The following is a 23,841-nucleotide window of genomic DNA, read 5'->3' as shown; positions in this document are numbered from 1 at the left end:
GACTGATGGTAGCGCTCACCTTGTCTTCTCCGGACAAGCTTTTTTTTTCGGATGCCCCAAACAATCGGAAAGTGGATTCATCAGAGAAAATGACTTTACCCCAGTCCTCAGCAGTCCAGTCCCTGTACCTTTTGCAGAATATCAGTCTTTCCCCGATGTTTTTCCTGGAGAGAAGAGGCTTCTTTGCTGCCCTTCTTGACACCAGGCCATCCTCCAAAAGTCTTCACCTCGCTGTGCGTGCAGATGCACTCACACCTGCCTGCTGCCATTCCTGAGCAAGCTCTGTACTGGTGGTGCCCCGATCCCACAGCTGAATCAACTTTAAGAGATGGTCCTGGCGCTTGGACTTTCTTGGGCGCCCTGAAGCCTTCTTCACAACAATTGAACCGCTCTCCTTGAAGTTCTTGAAGATCCGATAAATGGTTGATTTAGTTGCAATCTTACTGGCAGCAATATCCTTGCCTGTGAAGCCCTTTTTGTGCAGAGCAATGATGGCGCCACGTGTTTCCTTGCAGGTAACCATGGTTGACAGAGGAAGAACAATGATTCCAAGCACCACCCTCCTTTTGAAGCTTCAAGTCTGTTATTCGAACTCAATCAGCATGACAGAGTGATCTCCAGCCTTGTCCTCATCAACACTCACACCTGTATTATTGAGAGAATCACTGACATGATGTCAGCTGGTAATTTTGTGGCAGGGCTGAAATGCAGTGGAAATGTTTTGGGGGATTCAGTTCCTTTGCATGGCAAAGAGGGACTTTGCAATTAATTGCAATTAATCTGATCACTCTTCATAACATTCTGGAGTATATGCAAATTGCCATCATACAAACTGAGGCAGCAGACTATGTGAAAATGAATATTTGTGTCATTCTCAAAACTTTTGGCCACGACTGTATATGTTACTGATGAGAGAGAGTTACTGAGAGTCCTCTCTGTGTGTCTCTGAGCAGAAGTTCATGGAGTTTGAGGACAGTCAGGAGCAGGAGAAGAAGGACCTTCAGAACCATGTGGGCAGAATGGAGTCCCACTCCCGCCAGCTTGAGCTCAAGATCAAGAACTATGCAGACCAAAGTAAGTTTACACATCACTCACTCGCTCACTCACTCGCTCACTCACTCACTCACTCACTCACTCACTCACTCACTCACTCTCACACACACACACAGGCTGAATCCCAAATCGACCCCTTACCCTCCACTTCGCGTTCACATGCACCTCCGCCATTTGCACTAGTGTCCCAAAGCTGAGTGAGTGAAAGCTATTGAGGGTGTGTAGAGGCTTATTAGCCCCTCCGGTAGGCACTTCCACTGAGCCTGCAACACTGCCTGATCCATAGCAATGCGCAATCCCATAAAGCACTGCCTTATTTTTGTGTTCTCGCAATTTCACATAAAAGAATGGAGAGACGTGCCTAATGCATTTGTTTGTCTAATGTCGAAACTTGATACATGTAAAAGAAGAAATAACATCCAAATGAAATGTTTAACTGTTGCTGAGGTTTAGATTTTGTAAAACGACAGGGTGGATTTGTTCATTTGAATTTCCTGCTTGTTTTATTATTTAAAAGGGTAACATGAACTGCATCATTCAAGTCAGGAGTGTGTCCTGGCGTTGATGGGCTTATTGATCCCCTCGCCGCTCTCTGGAAGTCACCCTCAGAGTTTCGTGAGCAACACGTGACAACGGAGTGATTTGGTAGGGGCGAGGAGGTGGTTTTAGATTCACCATCTCACTCCTGTTTCTCCTCTCTCCCTCTCACACTGAATCCACACATACATTACCCACCCACCCACACAGCCACATACATGCATTTCACATCATTGGTATGCCTACCATTTAGCACACAGCAGTCCATATATAGCATCTCCATGGAGCCCAGTGCAAATGTATTTCCATGATATTCTCTGCCTCTGCCTTTCTCGTCTCCCATTAATCCGTCGGACAATTAATTAGACACATACACACACACACACACACACACACACACACACACACACACACACACACACACACACACACACACACACACACACACACACACACACACACACACACACACACACACACACACACACACACACACACACACACACACTATTTTTGGGTGACAGTAATGGGATTACAGGATTACTGTTACTCCCATCCTCTTTAAGTGGCAGCCAGGCACCACATCCCATTGGTGGATTTAGGAGGGGAGTCTGATGCGGTGCCTTTAGGGTACACATGCATCCACAGTGTGATGTGATAGCTCTAACCTCTGTCAGCAATGACTTATTGAGGAGGAGAGAACCATAGCTTCATAAACTGACATACTGCTGTTGTTCTTCAGTCTTAGGAAAATGACAATCTGACTGCCAGTTCCTGCTTCAGCCATTTCCTTTATTGTTGTCATGCTAAACAATTGCTAAAGCAGAAACAGACTGGCAATCCAGGCCTGGGAAATGCAGATCGTAATGGCACATGCCCAGTGTGTATAAACAGTCACGAGTCCTATTCATGTAGTTAACCATCTGTAGAGCACGCTGCCCTGGCTGCTGCCACTCCCAGTCTGTGGTGAATAATTCATGGGTCATTATGCTGTTCCAGACAGGCGTTCTCCAACCAGGGCAGAGTCCACAGCTACTCTATGTGTAGAGTTGCCCACAAGCTACTCTTGTGTGGATAGTCTTAGACTGCAGGCATCATCTCTTACTTGCCGTCTTACTTCAATTGGGAAGCTTGTATGGAGGAGAAGATGAGTGGACTTCCAGATCCGTGGTTACTTTGCAGGACAGTGGTACACTAGAATGCTGTTTAGACATGGTGTGTATCTGCTGCAGGGTTGTGGTCAATTCCATTTCAATTCCAGTCAATTCTGGAAATACACTGAAATTCTAATTATCTTCAATGCTTTTCAGTTAGGAAAATTGGAATTTGTTTTACGTTCTGAATTGCCTGGAATTAAAATGGAATTGAGCCCAACCCTGATCTGCAGACACAACTCTTGGTTTCTTTGACAATGCCGTTCATTGTCTTTTGTCAAAAAGAAACAGAATATTGCGTAGATGCAGTTCTTCCTCTCACCCAGTCCACCCAACAGAGTGAGCCAACGTTCTAAACACACTAACTCGGTCTACATCCTACCCACTCTCGCCACTCCTCAGAGAAGGACCACATAGCTGTCCTGCGGATGCCTGTTGGGCAGGCAGAGAGAAAGGCCCCTCACATAGCTGGCCACAGTCACTGTGGTTCATATGAATGGCTGGGAAGTATTTCCGCCACAATGTGCATGTTAATGTAATACACTGCACTGATGCTTAAAAACCGTGATGAATCAATCCATCCATATGTGGGAACAGTTAGACACCAGGCTAGACATGTACAGTATACATGGTATATGGGTGCAGTTGTATAGCACATGCAGTATATGGCTCTGGCTAATTAGCCCTAAGACAGGGAGACCTACCTACCTAACTAACTAACTAACTAATCTGGAGTCAGAACAATCTGTCCTCCTCTATGTGATGTGGAGTAGTGGTCCCTCATTCAGGAGATGTGTAATGGCTTGATATAATATCAATATCACAGTGAGATGATGTTAATTAGGGAGATGGGGATGGGGCCCTTATCCTGTAATCTACAGTCAGGTAGAATGAATTCATTGGTCCCTGCTATGCTGTTCCTCTCCACCAAAGAGGAACTGATCATACTGTAATGAAGACCCATGAATAACGACACGCTGCACCCACTACTGGACTGCACTGCCAGTCCGATGACATCATCATAAATGGCCCACCACCACAGCCTTGTGTGACATGCGTTCCTAGTGCCAGTCGGCTACATCATGGAAATGGTACCGTTGACCTTGTTGTAGTGGTGCCATGTTCCCATGTTATATCATTCTCCCAGTACGCAATTATCTGACTTTCCAGATTATTCTAGGGTTATCCCTGTACCAGAACATCACCATGAAAACCTCTAGCCTCTTCAACTCTGTTTCATCTAGACACAGAGTGGAGATGCTCTGTTTCATCTAGACACAGAGTGGAGATGCTCTGTTTCATCTAGACACAGAGTGGAGATGCTCTGTTTCATCTAGACACAGAGTTGAGATGCTCTGTTTCATCTAGACACAGAGTTGAGATGCTCTGTTTCATCTAGACACAGAGTGGAGATGCTCTGTTTCATCTAGACACAGAGTGGAGATGCTCTGTTTCATCTAGACACAGAGTGGAGATGCTCTGTTTCATCTAGACACAGAGTGGAGATGCTCTGTTTCATCTAGACAAAGAGTGGAGATGCTCTGTTTCATCTAGACACAGAGTGGAGATGCTCTGTTTCATCTAGACACAGAGTGGAGATGCTCTGTTTCATCTAGACAAAGAGTGGAGATGCTCTGTTTCATCTAGACACAGAGTGGAGATGCTCTGTTTCATCTAGACACAGAGTGGAGATGCTCTGTTTCATCTAGACACAGAGTGGAGATGCTCTGTTTCATCTAGACACAGAGTGGAGATGCTCTGTTTCATCTAGACACAGAGTGGAGATGCTCTGTTTGATCAGTATACATCAACAGCACATATCAATTCATCACATGAAGTTACCCCGCCCTTATTTTCCTTTCACATCAGAAACAGACACAGAATCCCTCTAGAATAGTCATGGCATTTTCAATTCAAACTTTACCATAACCTCACAGCAGTATTTTCAATTCAAACATTATCCCATTGTCCCAGCAGCGTTTGAAGAGTGTTAATGCCAGTGTAATTGATAGTATCCCTGTGCTGTTCTCCGGCTGTTGTGCTGCTCCACGCCAGGTTTAGGCTAAACCAGACAGACTAATGGGAGGATTAGGGGTTTTTGTCACCTCTTAAATCGGGCCTATTTAAAATCATTTGAGAGAGATTACTTCCTCTGTGCTGTGAGTTCCCCGCCCCATTGGCGTCACACAACAGTCTAGTGTCTGATGTCTTATTACCGTTGAACCGAGGACACCTAGTGGCAGATCATTGTCATTACAGGGAGTAGAGTATTGCTTGTCCCACATCTTTCCTTGCTGGGCTGCTTTCAATTGATGTTGATAATGTGGGCTGGCTGTAGTGGCTATAACAGCGTTGATAACAGACACAGTCGTCTCTCTGGAAACACAAGAATATGAAAGTATTTTATCTCAGTTCAAAGCAGTTCTATTTGTGTGGTCATTGAAGCTTTACCTTTTGTCACAATATGGTGTTACTAATGACTCATTGGTTAGCCTCTGTGTCTGTGTGTTTCCTTATAAGAACAGCTACTCATTTAACAGCTGACTAGACTGGCGTTGGAAAAGACTAACTGACTGACTGTCTTGTCTGTCTGACAAACGGATAATCTGATTAACTGTCTGTCTGAAAAACGGATCATCTGACTGACTGTCTGTCTGACAAATTGATCATCTGACTGACTGACTGTCTGACAAACTGATAATCTGACTGACTGACTTTTTTGTCTGTCTGACAAACTGATAATCTGACTGACTGACTGTCTGACAAACTGATCATCTGACTGACTGTCTGTCTGACAAACTGATAATCTGACTGACTGTGTCTGACAAATTAATCATCTGACTGACTGACTGTCTGACAAAATGATAATCTGACAGACTGTGTCTGACAAATTAATAATCTGACTGACTGACTGTCTGACAAACTGATAATCTGACTGACTGACTGACTGTCTGACAAACTGATAATCTGACTGACTGACTGTCTGACTGATGTTCTTTCTTCTCTTCTCCTTCAGTCGGCAGGATGGAAGAGCGAGAGTCTGAGCTGAAGAAGGAGTTCAACTCACTCCATCAAAGACACACAGAGGTAAAGAGAGAGAGAGAGAGAGAGAGAGAGAGAGAGAGAAGGGAGAAAATAGGGAACTCTTCCTATCTGTATTGTTTTCCTAAGAATAAGATTTCAAGTACCAAAAGTAAAACTAACCTCTCTGTTCTATCCATTACAGATGATCCATAACTACATGGAGCATGTAGAACTAACCTGTCTGTTCTGTCCATTACAGATGATCCATAACAACACAGAGCATGTAGAACTAACCTGTCTGTTCTATCCATTACAGATGATCCATAACTACATGGAGCATGTAGAACTAACCTGTCTGTTCTGTCCATTACAGATGATCCATAACAACACAGAGCATGTAGAACTAACCTGTCTGTTCTGTCCATTACAGATGATCCATAACTACATGGAGCATGTAGAACTAACCTCTCTGTTCTGTCCATTACAGATGATCCATAACTACATGGAGCATGTAGAACTAACCTGTCTGTTCTGTCCATTACAGATGATCCATAACTACATGGAGCTTGTAGAACTAACCTGTCTGTTCTGTCCATTACAGATGATCCATAACTACATGGAGCATGTAGAACTAACCTGTCTGTTCTGTCCATTACAGATGATCCATAACTACATGGAGCATGTAGAACTAACCTGTCTGTTCTGTCCATTACAGATGATCCATAACTACATGGAGCATGTAGAGAGGATCAAGCTCCACCATATGAGTGTAGTAGAGACTTCAGACTCTGGAACTGTGGGCAGAGTCAGGTAAGGCTTGGTGTTATACAGGTAACTGCCAAAATAATGGAAACACTTGATTAAATGAGGGTACAAAGTCTATTGAAAACAGGTACTTCCACACGGGTCTGTTTCCTGAGATAATTAAGGAATTAACATCCCATCATGCATAAATATTCTGGGCAGGCCATTATTTTGGCTACCATGGCTATGGGACAATGTCCCCATCCACAGGGGATGAGTGGTTTGATTATTTGACAATTTTTTTTTTTTTACCTTTATTTAACTAGGCAAGTCAGTTAAGATCAAATTGTTATTTATAATGACGGCCTACCCCGGACAACACTGGGCCAATTGTGCACTGCCGTATGGGACACCCAATCACGGCCTGATGTGATACAGCCTGGATTCAAACCAGGGACTGTAGTGATACATATTACACTGAGATGCAGTTCCTTAGACTGCTGCGCAACTCGAGAGACAGAGATGATGAGCATGAAAAAGTACTTCAGGAAAAATACAATAAAGTGCTACCTAAGTCATTTTTTGGGATCTGTGCTTTACTATTAATATTTTTGACAACTTTTCAAATAAAATAAAATTGTATTAGTCACATGCGCAGAATACAACAGGTGTAGTAGACCTTACAGTGAAATGCTTTCTTACAAGCCCTTAACCAACAATGAAGTTTTCAGAAAATACCCCCCCCCAAAAGTAAGAGCTAAGAGCAGCAGTAAATAACAATAGCAGGGCTATATACAGGGGGTACCAGTACAGAGTCAATGTGCGGGGGCACCAGTGTCGAGGTAATTGAGGTAATATGTACATGTAGGTAGAGTTATTAAAGTGACTATACATATATAATAACAGAGTAGCAGCAGAGTAGAAGGGGGGGGGGGCAATGCAAATAGTCTGGATAGCCATTTGATTAGTTGTTCAGGAGTCTTATGGCTTGGGGGTAGAAGCTGTTTAGAAGCATCTTGGTCCTAGACTTGGCGCTCCGGTACCGCTTGCCATGTGGTAGCAGAGAGAACAGTCTATGACTGGGGTGGCTGGAGTCTTTGACAATTTTTAGGGCCTTCCTCTGACACTGCCTGGTATAGAGGTCCTGGACGGCAGGAAGCTTGTCCCCGGTGATGTACTTTTACTTCACTACATTCCTAAAGAATATTATGTTCTTTTTACTCCAAACATTTCCCTGACACTCAAAGTACTCCTTACATTTTGAATGCTTAGTAGGACAGAAAATGGTCCAATTCGCACACTTATCAAGAGAACATCCCTGGTCATCCCTACTGCCTCTGATCTGGCGGACTCACTAAACACACATGCTTTGTTTGTAATGATGTCAGAGTGTTTGAGTGTGACCCTGGATATCTGTGAATAAAAAAAACAAGAAAATTGTGCTGTTTGATTTGCTTAATATAAGGATCTTTAAATTATTTGTATTTTTACTTTTGACACTTAAGTATATTTTAGCAACTACATTTACTTTTGATACTTAAGTATATTTAAAACCAAATACTTTTAGTCTTTTACTCAAGTAATATTTTACTGGGTGACTTTCACTTGAGTGGTTTTCTATTAAAGTATCTTTACTTTTCCTCAAGTATGAGAATTGAGTACTTTTTCCACCACTGCTTTAGGGAGATTCTGAAGCGGCGCCTGAGACTGCATTTCCTCCACCATCAACAAGACAACAAATGATGGAATTTCTTGTGGTAGAATGATGTCACATCCTTCCGATAGAGTTCCAGACACTTGTAGAATCTATGTCACGGCACAGTGAAGCTGTTCTCATGGAGGCCCAACACCCTATTAAGACACTTTATGTTGGTGTTTCCTTTATTTTGGCAGTTACCTGTAGATGATTGTAACAACTGTTATTTATAGCAGGTGGAATTTAATGACTTGGAACATTCTAAAAGTATATCTTTTTAAAGGTTTTATTTAACCAGGGGAGCTCATTGAGACCAAATATTAACATTCCAATAAAACATTTATAAACATTTAAAAAACTACAACTTCAACATCTGAGTAAATGTTGAAATTTTATCAAGACAAATGCAATTCCTATTTAACAAATTCAACATTAGACTCCTAAACTGCCCTAGCGGAACGAGGGAATCAGGACACTGGGAGTTCTGCAGGTTATTCCAAAAATCGTGGGCATTGAAACTGAAGGCGGATTCACCTAATTTGATTAGTAGAGCTTTGTAAACAAAAAGGGAATAGTGAAGTGATCTATGGGACTTTAATGAGGACCAGCCAACCTTTTGATACAGGATGCAGTGAGGAGTATTAAAACTGTCACCTGTGATAAAGCGAACGGCGCTGTGGTAGACGGCATCCAAAGGTTTAAGAGTAGTGGCTGCTGCATTCTGGTAAATGGTGTCACCATAGTCAACAACTGGCAGTAAAGTTGACTGTACAACCTGCTTCCTACTGTTTAGGGAGAGGCAAGATCTGTTTCTAAAAAAGAAGCCCACTTTAAGTCTTATCTTTTTAACTAGCTCATCAGAATGTTTTTTAAACGTTGTCAACACGAATGGCCAGATATATTTATAGTGTAGTTAGTGTAGCCAGTAATGCTCAACATGTCCCTCTGTATAATCTGACTGACCCTCTTCCTCTTCTGTCTCTCTAGGAAAGAGCGTCCCATGTCTCTGGGTGTCTTCCCCATGTCAGGAGGGGGGGCAGTTCTGACCCCTGACCTCCAGGCCAGGTCTGAGACGCCGGGCGCAGAGGCCTGGAGGTTCAACGACCTGGAAAATCCGCGCTCCAATGCCAGCCTCAAGGTGGGAGATGGGGACGGCTCGATAACAGATACACAGAGATGTGATTGACACAGCCTAGAAAAAAAGGGGGCAAATTAAACTGTCTATTTTAATGATCAGATACATTTGAATAAACCTGAGTCTGTTTATTTCTGCCTGGGTGAGGCTATAGGGCCCTGTTGAAATACATTTGAAATGCCTCTTTCTGCAAGAAGGGGGGGTTTGGACTAATCATGCACAGTGTGAGAGAGCAAGGGTGCACCTCAATAGTCTAAAGTGGCTGCCTCCTATTGTTTCCTTCCCCTCATGTGCTTAGAGCACAGGGCTTTGGACTAGGCACGCTTAGCATGCCTAATGAAGAGGCCTTTGGAAAGGGCTCTGAGAGGGGAGAGAGTCGGCACCCCTCTGTGATGTCTTCTAGAAGGATCTGACAGGGGTTTCTGTGTATTCATACAACCACCCTCCCCTCCTGCATGTTTCAGAGAGGGCCAACTTCATGAATATGCATAACTTAGCAGGATAGAATGCTCCTTATTTAGTCATTTGTCCTCATGCTGTTAGATGTCTGTCAGATGGTAACATAATGACATCATCGCTCTCTGGCGTTGGATGAGATTCTCAGTAGTATACGAAATGCCGTCACTCTCCCCCACAGACCCACAGTCACAAAGACTTACAGTGTGTTATTGTACTGTCCTGAACGGGGCTTTGCAGGTCCTTTACATAAGCGGTAGGAATAAGCATCACCACTTTGAATATTACTGCATGGAGTCTGTATACATATCTGTTTTTCTCTTCAGTGATGATGATACCCTAAAGGTGCCTGTGTTATTTTGGCTGCTGCTCCGCTTCGTTCAGAAGTGGGGCATGGTCTCCGTGACGAGGGGTAGATGGTCTGTGCCGTGGTACATTCTGGGATAGAGGCTGCTGGCAGGCACCCAATCACTGGGGGAGAGAGAGCGCAGGCCGGCACGTGATTGGATGTTTTGACTCTTTGTAAATGAGTAGTTGTATTGATTGTCAAACTGTTCTACTACATAACATTTTATGGTGTGGCCTACCTAGAAATAGCTTTTTCTTTATGGAATCGTCTATTGTCGACTGTAAGTGTAGTGACAGTGGTATCTCTTAGACTGTATTGGTTTTCTTTATATAGGCTAGAAATACTCAGTCCCAGCGGTCAAAGCTGGTTGCAATGATGTCATAAGAACAAGTTGGGGGTTATGTGCAAACCCCATGTTGACATGACCATAGTTTTCTGACATGTATTCTCTTCAGATGAACTGCTCTGAGTTCATTAACAAATGCCATCGGTCACTCACTACTATTGATTAAGCTCTGCTCTCGTCCAGCTGTCAATTCAAACAGCAAACATATGTCTCGCAGCCATGAACCAAATGCTGTGTGCCATTTCAACCAGATTACCACTGCTTCTGATGCCTGGACTTTTAGAATGGTATCGCATTGCAATAACCCGTCTCTTACCCATACAGAAAAACCTAGAAAAGGGAGATTGCAGCCACCAATGAAGGATGTGAACATATGTATTTTCAGATTTAGTTTGTAATTCGAGTGTGTTCAGAGTTTTTGGGTTCTCCCATAAATAAGGGCGACCTCATAAGCGTTCAACCCAAAGAGTCAGTATGTGAGTAACTCAAACCCTAAATTTCATTGACACAATAATACTCTGACTATGTAAGTAGGGTTCTTCTGTATGGTTCAGTGACTGGACTTCATAGGCTTCAGTCAGCTGTGGTGAGATGGTAGTCACTGGGCTAGTGGGTCGCCTCAAAACCTCCCACATGTTGAATCTATTAACCTTGACTTTCAGCCAGCCATCACCAGCTGTGAGCAATGTAGACCGACACTCACACACCCTCACACACACACGCACGCTTGGCAGTGTGTGTTGCCTCAGTGCTTCTGCAGAAATGCGCCTCTTCATTGTATCTCTCTTCCCAAGCAGTTGGATGCAGACGACCCCCCAGAGAAAAGGGATGGTTACAGTACGCTGCAGATCTCTTGGGGGAATTCTCTCCCAGACGACTGCAAGGTAGTTGTCTCTGTGGTGGTGGAGAAGAAAAGCGTCACTGCAACCCGCTTGTACATGCCATGGAGACCCCATGTTGTGTGTGTGTGTGGGCTTTAGTAGTTGTCTTCAGTGTGCTGATTCATTTTTTCAGAGCAAGCAGCATCTCTTTGCGCATTATTCAAAGTCCCTCACTTCACAGACCGCCTGAGCCCAATGCAACCATGTCAGGTTTCCCTTCAAATCCTAGTTAGATCCTCCTCAGTGAGCTAAAGGAACAGTCAATGATCACCTCCATTTAGTTTCCCCCCTAAAATGAGCTGTTTTGATCAGTCAGTGGTCTGTAGAGTGGGGAAGGCGTGGTTCCATTCAGCTTCTATGTTGTCGTGTTTCATTTTTCCAAACTGCATGGTACTAGCTGTACTTCTTAAACACGCTGTTGCTGTCCTAGCTCCGTTTCATTGTTTTCACGTGAACTTGGAAGCAAATTGTCTCACAGTATGTTGTTATCTCACAGTTTTAGCATGCATACCACTCTCCGTAGTTATAACACTCTGTAGTTTTACACAGTAGAACTCCACTCTGTACTTTTCTATCTTATTGTACTCTATGTAGACTTAACATTGGAGATTAGTTCACTTATTATTGTGTTGTCATTCATAGTGAATCTTGTGTTTGTTTCTGTTATGAGCTGACCTTTGAGTTGTGTGTGTGTTCTGTGTTGTCGTCTCTCAGTGAAGGAATGGCACTCCCCACTGGGCCCATGATTGGTTTATGTTCTGTGTTGACCTCTGACCTCTTGTGAAGTCCATGTGAACCCTGTGATCTGATGTGAAGTGTGAATTAGTGTGTATTAGCTGTTGACTGTGTTCTACCCTTTCTTGTCCCAGTCAACATGTTCCTGGTCCTGAGCTCAAACTACACAAAATAGATAATCTACCATCAAATTCATATTTGATTATTGTACAGAATAATGGATACCAATTTCAGTTTTTTAGAGCTTCTCCCAATGAAAAAGCCATCACTTCAAATAAATACCTTTAAGAAATGTTATATATTAAAATGAAACATCTTTACTCCCGAGTGGCGCAGTGGTCTAAGGCACTGCATCTCAGTGCAAGAGGCGTCACTACAGCTCCTGGTTTGAATCCAGGCTGAATTACATCCAGCTGTGATTGGGAGTCCCAATGGGCGGCACACAATTGGCCCAGCATTGTCCGGGTTTAGCCGGTGTAGGCCGTCATTGTAAATAAGAATTTGTTCTTAACTGACTCATAATAGAATACATTTTTAATGGAAGTTGATGGATCACAGGAGATTCTGTGTTTCTGTCTGTACTACTTGTATCCTCAATGTCTGTAACTAGTGCTTGTTTAGTTTTGTCCCCAGCTCCAGTGTGATTGCTTTAAGCCAGGCTGAGCTGTGGTGTTGTGGTGTCTCCCCTGTCGGACCTGTTACCATGGTGATGTCCCTGTGTTCCTTAGTTCCTGTTCTGTCTCCACTGTACCTAGCACTAGAGGCAGGAGTTTTTCCTCCGCACATGACCGTACCATGAAAAACTCTGGGCCCTACTTCAGGAAAATGGGTCAAGGTCAAGGTTAGGGTTAACCTTTGACTCTTGACCTCTCTATGACCTCTATGATGACCCTATCGGTTGTGGTTGCAGGATGAGCTGTCGGACCTTGGCCCAAAGTCGGTCACTCTCATGTCCACCACGGCCTCGGACGTCGCCATGGAGGGGGAGGGGCCAAACAGTAAGAGCATGGAGTTGCTGGCGGCACTGGGGAACAGGTCAATATCAGTGGGTATGAAATGTTACTCACGATACTGCAACTAAGTCCTCATGACAAGTATTATAATGGTAGATGACAGAGAGATTTGTCTTTATATCCATTCTTGATGATCTAATAGCACATAATGAAGGTCTCTTAGATTTGATTCTATTCCGTATGATATGTGTCCTGTAGGTTTGCCAGAGAACGAGGATAGCTCAGAGGTGCATGACATCATTGAGTCCACCCCTGAACTGGACATGGACCTCAGTGGATACAAAGCATCCAGGTAACCCCTACAGAACCATCACCATATAGTCAACTTGGGATAAATCCTCTCTTTCATTGACAAATTGAGACTACAATTTAGACCTTGAAATACATTGGGTATTACTCCTGTACAATGTGCTAAATGCTAACTGCTAATCCCTCCACTATGCAGCACCCCGACCAAAGGAGGCATTGGCATTGAGAACATGGCGTTTGACCGCAACACAGACTCTCTGTTTGCGGAGCTGTCGTCTGCAGGCATAGGGGACGTCATCGGAGACGTGGACGAGGGGGCCGACCTGCTGGGTAAGTGAGGGAAGGACCTCTTTCCTATGGCAGCAAAACACCTCCAAGGATGTGTAGTGTTTAGGATTGTAGTAACATTGTTATAACACTAGTGACTCTAATGAAATATAACACCTTTAACGATCTGTGGCTATTTTAGTAATGTTGTAGTAACATTGTAGTAACGTTGTGATAATGAATTACAACACAAGGATCCGTTTCTAAATAAGCTATTCTGTAAGAACTAAATTAAGCCTGACACCTTCAAGAAACAGTATTCATTTTCACCCAGCATTACAGCAACTTTTGGGAAGATTTATCTATTTAAAAAAATGGACGAACAAACTGTGTCCAAACAATTGGATTCATTTAAAAGTGTATCTTTAGAATATGTCTTTTGACAGATGGAGTTGAACTAGTTTTGGGATGACTTGTGTTAACCCCTTGTGAGTGTCTGAGTGTGTTGTTTACCCAGGTGACCTCCCTACGTGGTTCCTGCTTCTGTGTTCAATGCATGCTAACTCATGAATTACTATAGTAGCAGGCCACTGAGTTAGACAATAAACTGACACTATTTTACTACATTCAGCTCACTAATACACACTGGCTGTTGCACTGAAGTGAAATAACCGTTGCTGTTAGGTAAAAATAAAGCTAAACTGGATTTAGAAATTCTGCTTGTATAAGTTGAAAGTCATTCTCTGCTGTTAGCTCCATCAGTGTCTAACCCGCCTCTCTCTCTCCTCGTTGTGTCCTCTCCTCTGGCTCTTGTCCCTAACCCCAGTGGAGTACTCTGGTGTGTATTATGACCTCAAAACCTCTCCTTTGTTATTTCTCCTCTGATACCTCTCTCTATGCCCTCAGAGAAAAACTCTATTCCAGGGATGGGTATCTGCAGTTGTGGGTGCAGGATTTTGCTCCACCCTAACACACCTGACTTAATTAAAGCAAACACGGTCTATATTGGAAAACCATGGCTAGTTTATCAGGCTTTGTGAATCTGGTGTGTTTCAATGCTGGGCTGGAACAAAAGCCTGCCTGTATACACTGTGGCCCTTCAGGACCAGTTGCCCATCCCTGCTCTACATTTGGCCTGCTCTACATTTGGCCTCTCACCACCTCATATCTACAGCTCATTGCTCTACTACTACTGCCTTGACCTGCATTTGACCTCCGCTCCTCGCTAGCATTACAGTGGAAACAAAAGTTGATCACAAGATGAAACCAGACATATGAAAACTGTTAGAAGGCTAAATGCATTTGGAAAATGTTTGTTCTTCATATAACTGCTTTGGTTATACTGATTTCTGTCAAACATGCACCATAAGCATGAAGAATAACTCATCGTACAGCTTAAATAACACATTTTTTACTATACAGCTGAAGTAGTTTTAGTCTGTGTGTTTGTTTTTATAGCTTCTCTAGCTTTCCCAACTGTCTCGCTACCCTAGAACTGTAACTCATTCCTTTCTCCACTAGCCTGTTAGGAGTACCCTAGTTCTCATTCCTTTCCCCACTAGCCTGTTAGGAGTACCCTAGTTCTCATTCCTTTCCCCACTAGCCTGTTAGGAGTACCCTAGCTCTCATTCCTTTCCCCACTAGCATGTTAGGAGTACCCTAGCTCTCATTCCTCCGTTGTGTTTCTCATACATACCTCATGTCTCACTCTCTCCACCTCTCTCTCGTTCTCTTGCCTGACTTGGATTGCATGGTTTTATCAGACCTTAGCTTGCTCGGTAAGACCTCACCCGCTCGCTCCATCCTACTCTGTTGCGACATGTAACATGTTCTGTGTGGTGGCTGTTGGGGTTGTCCCTGTTTTGTACTTCTTAGAAATATCTCACTATGAGGTATTTAACACCCTGAATGGACTGATTCTTTATTATATCTATATGAATATTAAAGTCAGTCAATGTGACGATGTGTTCATCCATTGAAGTAAATGCACCTCCATAAATATAGATTTATTTTGGATGAAGATTTTAAAAACATAGTTGATTAAGAACTATTTGATACATAATAGAATCTATCCAGGCCTTCTACACATGCTGTTCTGTAAACTCCAGTTGTATGAACACAAAGCAGAAAACGAGGTCATTTCTCCCCTGGCTGGTGTTGCTCCTTGTTTACAGGTATGGGTCGTGAGGTTGAGAACCTGATCACGGAGAACACACAACTAATGGAGACAAAGTAAGAAAAACACACTGAGATCGGTGTACTTTTACATTTATTTTACATTTATACAGAACAAAAATATAAACGCATCATGCAACAATTTCAAGGATTTGATTTACAGAGTCCCATAAATTCATTAGGTCCTAATCTAGGGATTTCACATGACTGGGAATACAGAAATGCATCAGTTGGTCACAGATACCTTAAAAAAAGGTAGGGGCGTAGATCAGAAAACCAGTCAGTATCTGGTGTGAACACCATTTGCATCATGCAGCGTGACACATCTCCTTCGCATAAAGCTGATCAGGCTGTTGATTGTGGCCTGTGGAATGTTGTCCCACTCTTCAATGGTTGTGCGAAGTTTCTGGATATTGGCCGGAACTTTAACACGCTTTCCTACACATCGATCTAGAGCATCCCAAACATGCTCAAGGGGTGACATGTCTGGTAAGTATGCAGGCCATAGAAGAACTGGGACGTTTTCAGCTTCCATGAATTGTGTACAGATCCTTGTGACATGGGGCCGTGCATTATCATGCTGGAACGTGAGGTGATGGCGGCAGATGAATGGCACGACAATGGGCCTCAATATCTCATCATGTTATCTGCCCATACCATAACCCCACCGCCACCACCACCGTGGAGCACTCTGTTCACAACGTCGACATCAGCAAACCGCTCGCCCACGCGATGCCATACACATGGTCTGCGGCTGTGAGGCCAGTTGGCTGTACTGCAAAATTCTCTAAAACGAAGTTGGAGGTGGCTTATGGTAGAGAAATGAACATGCAATTCTCTGGCAACAGCTCTGGTGGACATTCCTGTAGTCAGCGTGGCAATTACACGCTCCCTCAATTTGAGACATCTGTGGCATTGTGTTGTGTGACAAAAAATGACATTTTAGAGTGGCCTTTTATTGTCCCCAACACAAGGTGGACCTGTGTAATAATCATGCTGTGTAATCAGCTTATTGAAATGCCACACCTGTCAGGTGGATGGATAATCTTGGCAAAGGAGAAATGCTCACTAACAGGGACGTAAACAAATTTCAGCACAACATTTTAGAGAAAGAAGCTTTTTGTTTCTGGGATCTTTTATTTCAGCTCATGAAACATGGGACTAACACTTTACATGTTGCATTTATAAAGTTATTAAAATGTTATTAGTCTTTTAAACTGGTCTAAAGTCTATTCCATATTTAGATGTAATTAGCTTTGTAGATCCCACTATACTGGACTATATACTGGAAGCACAACATAACACAAACAGCTTGCATGCAGTGTTGTAAGGTGTCACATTCATTCCTTTCCCCCCTTGTTTCCTGTAGGAACGCTCTGAATGTGGTGAAGAATGACCTGATAGCGCGGGTGGATGAGCTGTCGTGTGAGAAGGAAGTGTTGCAGGGGGAACTAGACGCTGTGACACAGACCAGGAAAAACCTGGAGGAGAAGAACAGAGAGCTGGAGGAGGAGCTCAAGAAGTGGGTGAATAACAACAACAACACACGATAACACACTACACACAACTGATCATGTAAGTTCTACACCTGTTGTATTCAGGGCATGTGACAAATCAGATTTGATTTGATTTGACAACAGCAACACACCATATTAATATGGCCACCCCAATTATAAGACTGTTTTTAGGCAAGTCACCAAGAGTAAACTGTCAACATGAACACATGGCATAGCATATTGTTGATGAACCAATTCTTCTGTTTTTCCAGAGTGCGTGTGGAGATGGAGGAGGTGAAAGGGAAGCCAAACGAGGAAGAGGATGTGAGTGCCTCTTACCATATGTATAACATTGTCCTGTATAATGTGACTGTACCTCTTCATGTCCTATAGTGGTGCCCTTTTCTATATTGTAATCACTGTTAAATGTATATTTTTATGATATTGCTGCAAAATGTACCTTCCTTAAAATTCAGCTTGTTACTATGATTGGTGCGTTGTATGTCCGACCAATTAAAAACACCCTCTCTCTCTGGTGTTTCAGAGTGACGTTCCTACAGCCCAGAGGAAGAGGTTCACCAGGGTAGAGATGGCTAGAGTCCTCATGGAGAGGAACCAGTACAAGGAGAGACTGATGGAATTACAGGAGGCTGTTAGGTGGACAGAGATGATCAGGTGAGGAGGAGGAGAGGAGAGAGTAGGATTGAAGGGAATCGAATAGAGCCAGTATACAATGCAATCCCTCAGCTAACCATGTATTTTTAAACAATATGGCCCATTAAACAATTTGGGAAATTATATCTCCACATTTTAAGAGGACTTTCCTCTTAATCTGAATGCTAGACTTGAAACTAGGCCACTGCCATACACTTGAGTCAGTGGCGGTCGGTGCCATTTAAGATCAGGGAGGACAATTTTTAATGAGCATGGCCTTATTTCTATTACAGCATATTGGATAAATGTTATTCACATTCCCCATTTAAGATTTAAGATTTGTTTTTCAACAGAATCGGCAGAATGAATACACCCCTGATCACCTGCAAACACAGTTCGCTTTCATAGAAGCCACATCCAAACAGCATAATCACTTTGCTTGTTGTATGATTCCTTCTCACATCCACGTTCTCTCCTCTTCTCACCTTTTCCCTTCGCTTGTGGACTTCATTGCACAACACAACAGCTGTCTGTGCCTAGGCGCAAATGATCGCTAACCACTACACCAAGCCTACATTGTTGTCACCATGTTAGCTAATGTCATAGTCAACATATCTACCAGAACTAATGTGCTACAATCATGCATTACGGTGTACAGTCAGTAAGTAGTTTAGCAGTTACACTGGTGAGCCCCGTGGCAATACATTTATTAAACCAAAAGCTTACCTTGACATGGAAGAGTTCCAATGTTGGATAGCCATAGCTAGCTAGCTAACGAGAGAGAGAGGCTCAATATATATATATATATATTTTTTTCTAGAATCAGATACCTACATGAAGGAATAGGCAAAGGACTATGGATACAACATATGAATCCTTTCCCCAGTTGTTTCCATGGCCTCTGCTATAGTAATATGCAGCAGTTGTTTCCATGGCCTCTGCTATAGTAATATGCTGCTGTTGCTTTATAACTGGTTCCCAGAGTGACGTCAAAGTTCATTGTTTCAGAACACCAAACTTCCAGAATGTTCAAAAGTAAATAAACATTTTTGGAGATCAAATGTTAATAAATAGAATGAAACATAATACTCTGTTGCCTAGTGAAGGGTTTCCTTCTCCACAACCCCTTTCATATACACTCTTTAAGCTCCACTCTGAGACTCCACTCTGAAATCATCCGTCTGCTCTATCCTTGCTCTACCAATTTAAATGAATGAGTTGAAGGGATAGTTCAGAGAAATGACATAGTTATCTAAATATCTCTATACTTAGAAGGCTTTTTATGGACAAAGAGTGACTGCGATCAACACTTTGGTTTGGTTAAACTAACCAATGTCGTAAGTAATTCTGCTGAACAGTCCCTTTAACATGATGCCATGTTGTGTTGTCTTACCAGAGCCTCCAGAGAAAACCCTTCCCTTACTGTTGTGTTGTCTTACCAGAGCCTCCAGAGAAAACCCTTCCCTTACTGAGAAGAAGAAATCCAGCATCTGGCAATTGTAAGCAGTTCTCCTTCAATGACTACCTGTACGAAATAACTCATAGGAATTCTATACATTTCTGATATGATGTATTCAACACTATCAACAAGATATCATATGCTAACATTCTGGAAATTCCATCCCTGTTTTCTTTCTTTTTGGATGTGCTATTAAATGTTCAGTCTTAGGTAAATGTTTTAAACATCATAGCCATCCCTCTCTTGTCCCTTGGTACAGTAACTACAGTCTAGCCATGGGTTTAAATACTATTTCAAATCCTTTCAAATCCTTTAGCTTTGCTTGATTGAGCTTGCCTATTGCAACGGAACCAATAGAAAATTCCCAACTGCGTATATCTCACCCACCTGGCAGTCCAGGCAGGCTAAAGCAAACGTTCAAAGTATTTGAAGGATTTTAAATAGTATTTGAACCCAGGTCTGCTACAGTCCCCTGAACAATAGACATATCCTGGATGTGTACTACTCTTTATGTTTTCCATCCAATCCACAAACAAATCAGTCCAATGTGATTCTCTTGCCCTCCCCCCCGCCTGCCCCTGTTGCCTTATGTTGTCCTGCTAGTCTGCTTAAAGACTGCTGAGAGGGAGAGGTCTATGTCAGCTGATTGTACCTCCTTCATGTCCTCTCAGAAGTTGTATTTGTTTACAGGAAAATATATGGACAAGTGCTTCGTTCTGCAATAGGCCTATAACCTGTTGTAGTGCGGAGATTTAAATATGTCCAACTCTTTATTAATGCGCATTCTTGTAAGATCTACTGTCCATTACAGTATGATGTGTAGACATATGAAGAAAATAATGAACAATATAATTGCATGCTTCTTTTGATCAACTGACAGAGGTGTCCTCCTTCATCCCTGTGAGTTTTACTGTGATTAACTGTCTTAACATGGGGCTCTTTCCTCTTACTGTGCTGTGGAGCTCATTGTAATCACATGTTATGCAGTCTATTGAAATCTATCTGCTTGATTACCATCTGTCCCACACTATCAGATTACTATCTGCTATCGACATTCAGATAACATATGCCAAAACGTATATACAAACACAGAAATACACAGGTGTAGGTGTCCTAATATACAGTACTAGTGTACTGTATGTAGGCTTATAATACTATATATTAATATGTATGACTCCCGTTCAGTTAAGGGGCCACGAGTGGTATTGTAATGGGTGGGCCTTGGCTTTGTTAATCAAGGTTCCCAAATCCCCAGCATGCTTCACTTCACTATACTTGAGGTGATGGTGGTGGTGGTGGTGGTGGGTGACTGTTTACTGTTGGTTGGTGGTTGACCCCCGGCCTTGCTCCTCCCTATACCAACCCCCCCTCCCCCTTCGCATCCCTATTGTTTCTTTCTCTCCCCCCCCGCAGTTTCAGCCGCCTCTTTAGCCCCTCCTCCTCCAGCACGGCAGTGATGAAGAAGGCGGAGTCCCAGGGGAGGGAGGTGAGGTACACGCCCCCTGCAGGAGGGGGAATGAAGAAGAGGAGCAGCACCTTCTCCCAGTTCCCCACCGAGAAGTCCAAGGCCTTCGACTTCCTCAACGAGGAGTGAGTAGTGACACAGCACTCATTCTATCATGTGTTAGTACTGTTGTAGCTCTCCTTATTCCTCTCTTGACCTCTGCCATGATGAGCTATGGTCATTCACTCCATGTATTACACAGCACTTATAATAGAATCATGGATATGTGGGTCAACTACTTATGATGGTTAGAACTGTTCATGACCTGTTCTATTATAGAACTGTTCATGACCTGTTCTATTTTAGAACTGTTCATGACCTGTTCTATTTTAGAACTCTTCATGACCTGTTCTATTTTAGAACTCTTCATAACCTGTTCTATTTTAGAACTCTTCATAACCTGTTCTATTTTAGAACTCTTCATAACCTGTTCTATTTTAGAACTCTTCATAACCTGTTCTATTTTAGAACTCTTCATAACCTGTTCTATTTTAGAACTCTTCATAACCTGTTCTATTTTAGAACTCTTCATAACCTGTTCTATTTTAGAACTTCATAACCTGTTCTATTTTAGAACTCTTCATAACCATGCTACACAAACGTTCATATACTCCTAGGGCTTGTTTCTCATGACCCATATTGGGCATATTTCTGGACCTCAAAGCTTTTTCATTGCAGAATCTCATTTGACAGTGCTTTCTAGTCCAGGATTCAGCAAACCGGCCCTTTTTGTCCTGTCTCCCTGTCAGAATGGACCCGTGCGCCTCTCCGTCCCGTAGGGAGCAAAAGAGGGCCCAGTACAGACAGGTCAAAGCCCACATGCAGAAGGAGGATGGACAGGTACAGGCCCACGGATGGAGTCTACCCAGCAAATCTAAGGTAGGAGAGGAGGGGATGGGAGGGAGAGAGTTTGCAATAATAACCATATCCAAGTTTTTATTTTTTATATGACATCTTGTGTGTCCTTTCAGGTAGTGAACGGGGGCCCAACAGAGAACAAAGAGAAGAATCTACCTGTGCCAGTCTACCTGAGGCCCCTGGACCAGAAAGATGCTTCTATGAAGGTGAGCACAGCACACACTGTGATTAAGTTCATTTTGATCTGTGAAAACATACATTACTATTGTGCACAATGCAACATTTGAATACCAAGTTGTGATACACAAGTATAATACATGTTTTGCAATGGAGGCTGCTGAGGGGAGGACAGCTCATAATAATGGCTAGAATGGAGCAAATGGAATGGCATCAAACACATGGAAACTTTGTGTTTGATGTTGTTGATACCTTTCCACTCATTCCGCTCCAGCCATTACCACGTGCTGTCCTTCCTAATTAAGATGCCACTAACCTCCTGTGGTGTATTGAGCTTTTTTAAATGCAATTTCTATAAATTTGACGTTGTTTGATTGATTGATATGTCTGCAGCTGTGGTGTGCTGCGGGTGTGAACATGTCAGGAGGGAAGATCAGAGAGGGAGGGTCCATGTTGGAAGGACAGAGCAGGAAGGGCTCTGTGAGCAGCCTGGACCATTTAGAGACAGAGAACAAGGTAAGGGGGAGGTGTTTTGAGCATGTTGGCCAAGGGGGGTGTACCCGTACCTTAAGCACCTTGACATAAGGAGGGTGTCTCATCAGGATCACAGGACAGTATATGGAAACTTCTGACTGTTTTAGAGAGCTTGTATATCAGTCAACAAAAGTACTGTATGCTGGAACTTTATACAATATAAGTGTTTAAAACAGTTTAATGCTGTTTTTGAGAGCTTGTACTGTAAATGACTGGAGAAAGCAGACTGGATGGTAATACATACAGACACAAGTTAAAGCTCTCATATTTACTGGCCTCAAGCCATCATGACAGGCCTCAGTCAAGTCAACATTGTTAGCCCTTATACATACTAGTCCTGGTATAATGGAGCTCATGATCAGTCTGTCCTGTCCTTGCTCATGATCAGTCTATCCTGTCCTTGCTCATGATCAGTCTGTCCTGTCCTTGCTCATGATCAGTCTATCCTGTCCTTGCTCATGATCAGTCTGTCCTGTCCTTACTCATGATCAGTCTGTCCTGTCCTTGCTCATGATCAGTCTATCCTGTCCTTGCTCATGATCAGTCTATCCTGTCCTTGCTCATGATCAGTCTGTCCTGTCCTTACTCATGATCAGCCTGTCCTGTCCTTGCTTCAGGAGCAGGAGAAAGGTGACCAGGAGAAGGAGAAGGAGCTGCACCTGCAGGATGAGATGTCCTGCAGGGTGTGGATCTGTACCAGTACCCACTCCTCTACTAAAGTCATGGTGCTGGAGGCCAACCAGCCCTCTGACCTGCTGGACAGCTTCTACGCCTGCAACTCACACGTCCTCTGCATCGCCAGCATACCAGGTATGTGTGTGATGTTTGTGTGTAGTTTGTGTGTGTATGTTTGTGTACAGTTTATGAGGAATTTATAGTATTAATATTCCTCATAATGTCTCAAGATGGGTCTGTATATGTCAGTGTTGGCTGGTGTTACGTTCAATCAGATGAAGGGGTCATTGTAACGTCTGAATGGAATGAATAAAACGGTACTGTGTGTGCTCACTTCTGTGTGTTTTCACATGTCTGTTTCTCAGGTGTGTTGGAGACAGACTACCCTGCAGGGGAGGAGCTACCTGTACCCCAGGACCTGGAGTCTGGGCTAGTTGATGGCGTGTCATTGACAGGCAGCGTGGCCAGTCTGGGCTCCGCGGGCAGCGACGGCGCCTTGGCAACGGAAGGGACCACCGCCGTCCTCCAGATGGCCGGGGCAGGGCTCAATGACCTCCCGGCCCAGCACAGCTCAGGTAACACAGACACAGGAACTGGCTGCGGTTCAGGACATTATAGCAGTGGTCACCTCCATCACTAGTCCTGGAGAGATACAGGGTTTGAAGGCATT

The 23,841-nt window shown here is 43.3% G+C and overlaps 1 protein-coding gene across 7 annotated transcripts in view; it reads left to right on the top strand.

Annotated features, from left to right (window-relative positions):
• Positions 1-23,841, top strand: part of LOC109877343 (C-Jun-amino-terminal kinase-interacting protein 4) — a 50,071-nt gene that overhangs the window by 15,487 nt on the left and 10,743 nt on the right. For 2 of the 7 annotated variants that reach the window (XM_031814002.1, XM_031813999.1), the window contains exons 2-22: positions 954-1,074; positions 5,761-5,831; positions 6,484-6,578; positions 9,196-9,346; positions 11,292-11,378; positions 13,021-13,159; positions 13,322-13,415; positions 13,569-13,702; positions 14,466-14,477; positions 15,403-15,417; positions 15,814-15,871; positions 17,184-17,336; positions 17,583-17,634; positions 17,855-17,985; positions 19,407-19,463; positions 20,837-21,013; positions 21,677-21,806; positions 21,899-21,991; positions 22,356-22,478; positions 23,114-23,306; positions 23,537-23,746. In XM_031814002.1, the coding sequence (XP_031669862.1) occupies positions 954-1,074; positions 5,761-5,831; positions 6,484-6,578; positions 9,196-9,346; positions 11,292-11,378; positions 13,021-13,159; positions 13,322-13,415; positions 13,569-13,702; positions 14,466-14,477; positions 15,403-15,417; positions 15,814-15,871; positions 17,184-17,336; positions 17,583-17,634; positions 17,855-17,985; positions 19,407-19,463; positions 20,837-21,013; positions 21,677-21,806; positions 21,899-21,991; positions 22,356-22,478; positions 23,114-23,306; positions 23,537-23,746 (2,296 nt within the window). Of the gene's footprint in view, positions 1-953; positions 1,075-1,572; positions 1,699-5,760; positions 5,832-6,483; positions 6,579-9,195; positions 9,347-11,291; positions 11,379-13,020; positions 13,160-13,321; positions 13,416-13,568; positions 13,703-14,465; positions 14,478-15,402; positions 15,418-15,813; positions 15,872-17,183; positions 17,337-17,582; positions 17,635-17,854; positions 17,986-19,406; positions 19,464-20,836; positions 21,014-21,676; positions 21,807-21,898; positions 21,992-22,355; positions 22,479-23,113; positions 23,307-23,536; positions 23,747-23,841 lie in introns of those variants that run through there. The other 5 variants (XM_031814004.1, XM_031814003.1, XM_031814000.1 and 2 more) reach the window with 5 other exon arrangements.

This window comes from Oncorhynchus kisutch, unplaced genomic scaffold (genome assembly GCF_002021735.2).
Source record: "Oncorhynchus kisutch isolate 150728-3 unplaced genomic scaffold, Okis_V2 Okis06b-Okis10b_hom, whole genome shotgun sequence".
Taxonomy (NCBI): domain Eukaryota; kingdom Metazoa; phylum Chordata; class Actinopteri; order Salmoniformes; family Salmonidae; genus Oncorhynchus; species Oncorhynchus kisutch.
Note: the sequence above shows the minus strand (reverse complement) of the source record. Positions and strands in the feature narration are given on the sequence as shown.